Source organism: Octodon degus, unplaced genomic scaffold (genome assembly GCF_000260255.1).
Source record: "Octodon degus isolate 3935 unplaced genomic scaffold, OctDeg1.0 scaffold00065, whole genome shotgun sequence".
Taxonomy (NCBI): Eukaryota; Metazoa; Chordata; class Mammalia; order Rodentia; family Octodontidae; genus Octodon; species Octodon degus.
Genome location: NW_004524641.1, coordinates 10,749,555 through 10,756,444, shown reverse-complemented (window position 1 = coordinate 10,756,444; position 6,890 = coordinate 10,749,555). Strand labels below are relative to the sequence as shown.

At 38.6% G+C, this 6,890-nt stretch overlaps 1 protein-coding gene across 4 annotated transcripts in view; it reads right to left on the bottom strand.

Moving 5' to 3' along the window:
• The window catches only part of Fastkd1 (FAST kinase domains 1), a 51,691-nt gene that overhangs the window by 28,449 nt on the left and 16,352 nt on the right, over positions 1–6,890 (bottom strand). For 3 of the 4 annotated variants that reach the window (XM_004634775.3, XM_023719075.1, XM_023719074.1), the window contains exons 4-6: positions 6,440–6,565; positions 3,566–3,964; positions 391–501 (exon numbers count right to left, since the gene is read on the bottom strand). In XM_004634775.3, coding sequence (XP_004634832.2) covers positions 391–501; positions 3,566–3,964; positions 6,440–6,565 — 636 coding nt within the window. The remainder of the gene's footprint in view (positions 1–390; positions 502–3,565; positions 3,965–6,439; positions 6,566–6,890) is intronic. The other variant, XM_023719076.1, reaches the window with a different exon arrangement.

Sequence of the window (6,890 nt, the reverse complement as noted above, 5' to 3'; positions counted from 1 at the left end):
GTTCAATCCCCCAGCACCACATGCCAGCCAGCCCCACCCCCCTGGTGGGCTGAGCTGGCCACACACACACACAAAATAAATAAATAAATAAAAATTAAAAAAAAAATAAAAAAAAACAAAGACACAATAAATAATTTTGTTAGCCTTCTATCTTGATAAAAAGGAAATTAAAATGTGAAAATACTGGCGTAAGCGCTCAGCCCTTACTGTTCCACAACAGCTTCTTTTGCAGTGCTGGGAATGGAAGCCAAGACCTTGCAGGTGCTAGACAAGCATTCTGCCACTGAGCTGTACTGCTTGCCCTAATATAGAAAACAATTTTTACTCACAAAAGTTAGCTACCTATAAGTGACAGGTAAATTTAATAGCATCAATTTTAGGAAAGACTACTTTTTAATCAGCTGTGAATCTCTGCTTTCCATTTGTTCCATTGCTTCCACCACTGCCAAGGCTTGCCGGCTGGTCAGTTTCTCGGACATCAGTAATAGAGTTGACTTAAGTCTGGAAGAAAACAAAATTATGTTGACAAACAAAAATTAGTTTGCAATTAAAAAAAAAAGAAAACAAAAAACCAGTTCCCTACCAACAGGTAGAGAAGACACAGATAAAAATTGAATTCAGTCTGTAATTCCAATTTTCTCTCCACATACTTGGAGAAAATATATTATTAATTTAAAAAGTATGTATTTTCTTCAAAGCAATTAAGGCCACATATAGGCTAATCCTTAACTATTTAAAAAAAAAAGTCTTCAATACTTTTTCAAATAAGAAAATTATAATGTTTATAAAACATTGTTCAGTTAGTGCTGGGGAGATAGCTTAGTGGTCTAAGCGCCTGCCTGGCAAGAGCAAGGAACCAGGTTCAATCTCCAGTACTACATGCCGTGCTGGCCCCAGAACTCCAGGTACACCTTGCTGGCCTGAAGCCAGGCATGGTGGCACACACCTGTAATCCCAGCACTGGGAAGGCTCAGACAGGAGAATCACTAGACTCCGAGCTGTGTAATGAGACCCTGTACCAGCTTTAAAAAAAAAAAAAGTTCAGTTAAATTATACAGTACTAGACAGCAAAGGAGCTAATAATACCCCAATGTTTTAAAATTAAGTAAGATCTAACCAGAAAGTCAATTTACCTTCATATTAACAAAAAGCTTATATACTAAATAAACATTTGCTATAATGCTACGAAGTGAAAGTTAACAAAGATGGATCATTCTGAAACTGCAATCAAAGTGCTACAATAATAAAAAGATCAAGATTGTCTTTTGGAACAATACAGAAGGTAAATCCCAAAAGATAAAATTTGAGGATACTAGGATAAATTTTCTATTTATACTGGGTATTTTCTTTTCTTTTTCTTTTTTTCAAAGTTTTATTGATAAACAGCAATGAGACAGTTTCAAATCAAATCGGAAGTACAGTTTCAACAAATAAAACACTGCGTATATTCTTCTTAGTGGTTAATTGCTGTATATACTGGGTATTTTCATGTCATCTTTTTCTCCAGCCTTATCAAGTGTTTCAAATGCAGCTTCTCACTGAAGCTTTCTCGCTCTCTCTCTTTTTTTTTTTTTTTGGTCTTTTTGAGACAGAGTTATGCTATGCAGTTCACACTGGGTTGAGCTCACTTTGTAGCCCAGGCTGGTCTCAAATTCACAACGATCCTCCTACCTCAGCCTCCCGAGTGTTGGGATTATAGGCATGTACCAACCAGCCCAGCACCAAAGCTTTTCCTACCTACTTCAGTACAAATTTTTTTCTTGCTTGTGTTCTGTATGGCCTCTTGTCACCAAGAGTGACAAAAATGATTCCAATAAGGTTTTAAAATAATCATACTGGGGCTGGTGAGATGGTTCAGTGGTCTAAAGCACCTACTTAGAACAAGCTAAGCTAAGCAAAGCACGGGGACCATGGTTCAATCCCCCAGCACCACATGCCAGCCAGCCCCGCCCCCTGGTGGGCTGAGCTGGCCACACACACACATAAATAAATAAATAAATAAATTTTAAAAATAAATAAAATAAATAAAGTAAAATAATCATACTGGGACGGGGAGATAGCTCAGCAGCATAAGCACCTGCCTGGCAAGTGCAAGGTCCCAAGTTCAATCCCTGGTACCATAAATAAATAAAATATAAAAATACTGTAGCCAGGGGTGGTAGCACATCTGTAATCCCAGCACTTGGGAAACTGAGACAGGAAGATCACTATGAGTTTGAGGTCACTCTAAACAAGAGTGAGACCTGGTCTCAAAAATCCAGAACAACAACAAAAAAAAACCCAAACAAATAAGTAAAACAATCAAGTCTTTCCATCTAGATACAATCTCTTTCATGTAATTCAAAACTCTTAAAGGCTGGCTAAACAGCTCAGCAGATTAAAGCTTATGTAAGCAGCTACAGGGGCCAGCTCCTCCCCCAGGGCACACTGAGATGGCAATTGAGACTAGGTGTGGTGGCACATGCCTGTAATTCCAGCACTTGGGAGGCTGTAAATGGGCGGTTTGCTAGGAGTCCAATCTAGTAGAGGTATTCTTGTCTACCAGTCATAATAATCTTATATGTAAATTTAATATTTGTTCATTTTTAACTGTTTTTTTTTTTTTTTTTGCAGAACAGGGGACTGAACTCAGGCCCTTGCGCTTACCAAGGAAGCGCTTATTCCACTGAGCCATCTCCTGGGTCCTGTTCATTTTTATACACCAGGTATTTCTACCTATATTAATATCTGGCAAATCTGGAAATTCCTAAGAGATAATCCAGACAAATCCACTCAGCCCTGATGTAGGGACAGATGGCACTGTGCCTAAAGTACTCTGATGATGAATGTATTGAAGAGAAAAAGTATAAAACAGGGTCCAGGATTTGGACGACCATAGTTCTAAATATTCCATACATTCATGCTGGGTGGGAAAGGCCCTAAGACTAGAGAATAAAAAGAACTTAAATGGTGCTTTCCCTTGTCTTTTCTGTGTTGCTATAGAACCATGGACTTTTTGGCCAACTATAGAACATACCAGCAGACTAACGGTAGAAGATATAAAAGAGAATAATGGGCCAGGGAGACAGCTCAGGGGACTAAGTGCCTACTTAGGCAAGCACAGCACCAGGGCTTGACCCAGGAACCATGTACTTTGCCAGCCCCCCTCCTGTCCCAAGCATGCTGAGCTGGCCAATGAGTCCGGGCCTGGTGGCACACACCTGTAATCCTAGTGCTGGGGAGGCTAAAAACGGAAGGATCACTAGGAGTCTGAGCTGCATAGTAAGACCCTGTACCAAACACAATAAATAAATAAGCAAATAAGACCAACCAGAAAAAAAACCAAGGAGCACAACACAATAGATTATTTACCCTTAAATAGTCTAGTAAAGTCTTTTCTGTGCTTTCCAGAGATCAGGGAGACAAAGCTTAAAGCCTCCACATATTGTAAACAAGAAAACAGAGCTTTTTTTTTTTTTGGTGGAACCGGGGATTGAACTCAGGCCCTTGCGCTTGCCAGGCAAGCACTTATTCTACTGAGCTATCTCCCTGGCCCCGAAAACAGAGCATTTTAAGATGAACTTACTGTTGTTTTTCTTGAGGTCCTGCCACTGGTCCCAATGCAACAAACAGTTTTACAAAGCTTTCAGGGTGATCTAACGAAGGAATCATCTTAGTGAGCCTCTTTCTAGCCACTGAAATAAACTCAAAACTATAAAACTGTAGAAACTGGTATATAGTAAGTATATTACTGATGAAATCCAAATCAAGGTCCATCCAATTGTTTAAAAACACCTTATTACACCGCTCTAATAGCGGGTAATGAGTACCTTTAACACCTCCAAGAAACTGTACTATTTTTCTTGCAGTGTTGATCTGGGAAGAATCTATGGTGTCAAAAAGAAGTTCTGTTTTCTTTATTAATTTTTCTTGAAAACGCTGTGATATTAAAGAAGATATGTTGATCATCAAGATGGACAATGACCTGAAAAAGCAAAAAGACACAAAGATTTTTATATTATTGAAGAAATAGGGGCCAGGCATATAGTTTGGCGGCATAAGCGTCTGCCTGGCAAGCGCAAGGTCCTAAGTTCCATCCCTGGTATCAAAACAAGAAAAAGAAAATGACATATTCCAAAACTAATTGGATATGGGAAAGAATTGGTGAAAAGATTGTTTTATACCATAAAATCTTTCTAGCTTTCATGTTTGTTTTGAGACAGGGTCTTACTACATTGGTCTTGAACTCATTATATAGAACAGGCTGGCCTCAAACTAGTGGCAATTCTCTTGTTTCAGCATCCCAAGTGCTGGGATTATAAGCACCATCATGCCCAGCCAAGTTTTTTGTTTTAAATATTGCTGGGACTTAAAACTCAGATTTCCTAGTAATCAAATACTTTTAGCCAGAAATAACTAAAACAGGTTTGTTTTTTTTTTACTAACTGTACAGAATTCCTTGTTCTACAGACAGCTGTCAGTGGAAAAAAATTAGTGAAATTTACAGAGAAATAATCTGGACAAATAGCCCATGAAAGTATCATTTTTTCAAAATTTATTTATTTTAATTTTAATTTTTTTTCGGAACCGGGGATTGAACTCAGGCCCTTGCACTTGCCAGGGAAGCTTTTATTCCACTGAGCCATCTCACCGGCCCCTCATTTTTTATTTTTGCAAGTTCAATTTTTTATTACTCCTTTCTGGAGCTAGAACCCAGGACCTCTGCACTGAGCTATATCCCCAGTCCTTTTTAATTTTTATTTTGAGACAGGTTCTCAGTAAATTGCTAAATTGAGCAGGGTGGGCTTGAATTTGCAATCCTCCTCCTTCAGCCCCCCAGTCAGGTGTACCACCACACCCGACTTACTAATAAAATGCTCATGAAAGTCATGTTTTAGTAATCCGTGCTTTGTTGGTGTTTATACAACAGTAAGGCATACTAAACGTGAAGTGGCACTAAACATTCCTTCACTCAATAAACACTTAAAGGGCATAAGTCACTTTTCTAGGCACCATGAAAGACTTCAAAATTACTAAAGTGTCCTTACTGGTTAATGGGTCCTAGAGAAATTTTTTCCAGGTTTTTTGTGTCCTAGACAAAGATTTGGACAAGACACACAGAAAAGGGAGCAGAGATGTACATTTATTGAAGGTAGAAAGAGTTTATGTGCTGCTGAGAGAACAGGGAAAGGACTCTTTAGGACTGGAAATTCCTGGACTGGGTTCTCTCTCGTGCAAAAAAGAATTTGGGGCCCTGTCTAATTAAAAACTCACTTGGGGGCTGGTGAGATGGCTCAGTGGTCTAAGGCACCTACTTAGAACAAGCTTTCAAAGCACAGGGACTGCGGTTCAATCCCCCAGCACCACATGCCAGCCAGCCCTGCCCCCTGGTGGATTGAGCTAGCCACACACACACACACACACACACACATTAATAAATAAATAAATAAATAAATAAATAAAAATTAAAAAAAAAAAAAAACAACTCTCACTTGGCCCTGCACCCTCTGATCAGAGACTCACTTGCTTTCGTGGACTACATAAATGAATAACTAAAAATGCACTTTTCTGACTGGCTCCACTTCAGTGCTCAGGAATCACAGAGGAATCCTGGATTCTATGGTTTGTGAATGTGCCCTGAGTCTCTGTGACTTCAACAGATTTTGCCAAGTTGTTTCACTGGTTTTGTCCTGACCCTAATTCCTGTATCTTCAATGGACTATTTTATACAATAGGCTTCCAAAACCCATAAAACTACAAAAACAAGGCTATAAGGTATGCAAAATGGAAAGGACATAAAGGGGAGTCTTGGGAATCATAATGAGGCCTATGAATGGCTGGTTCAGGCCCAGCCTGGGCAACTAAGAAAGGCTTTGTCTGAACACACAGAGCTTAGCCTCTGAAGCAGCAAAAGAAGGTATAGATGCTTATCTCAAAAGATACTTGGGGACTAAACTACATAGGTTTACATTCAAATGTTTGCTCTCTTTCCTTTCTCCACGCCCTTCCCTTAGACGTAGGAAACTAATGTCTTTGGCCTGCGCACATGATGAAATGTAAGGTGGGGTGGAGATACAGCTCACTGGTAGAGCACTTGCCCAACATTCATTAAGCCCTAGATTCCATCAGTGGTACCAAAAATTAAAAAAATAAAACAAAGAAGAGAAGGAGGAAGAGGAGGAAGAGAAGGTGGAAAGAGGAAAAGAAAATGTAGCACACAAATCTGTTAGCCTGCATGATAAAAATCTCAACAGCCCCGCCCCTTCACAGTTCTCTATGGAATTAGGTATACTTTATCTTATTTCTAATCCCAGCCTCAATCTTGCAAAGCAGATATTACTGCTTTATAGATGAGGAGAGTATATTAGCCATAAGTCCCATAAACACAACCGGCAAATCTATTTCTACATCCAAAGCTGGAGACATTTGTATCATAATACAAGTCCTTAAATAAATTTACCTTAAGTCCTGTACAGATTCCAACTTCCTATTTACAATATCAGCTATTTTTCCCATTACTGGACTATAGTACAAATGCTGATCTGCTAGGCAAGCAGAAAATTTTGCCAGCACATTAATATCGAACCTAGTAAAATAAATACATAAAAGATTATTAGTACTTTTATTTTTTATTTTAAAGAGAAAAATAAAAAAAAATTTCAAAACAAGATGATAAAAGGGTAATAACGGCTAATACATTGCATATTGTTATCATTACTCAGAGTACTTCTAATTAAAACTGTAAAAATGTAAAAAAGCCAATAATATTACTAGCATAAATTTTTCTAAAATTTTATGATCATTAGAAGAGTAACAAATTATAAAGGTAAGGCAGGCCCCCATGGCTCAGTAGAATAACTGCTTGCCTGGCAAGCATAAAAGCCTGAGTTCAATCCCTGGATTAGCAAAAA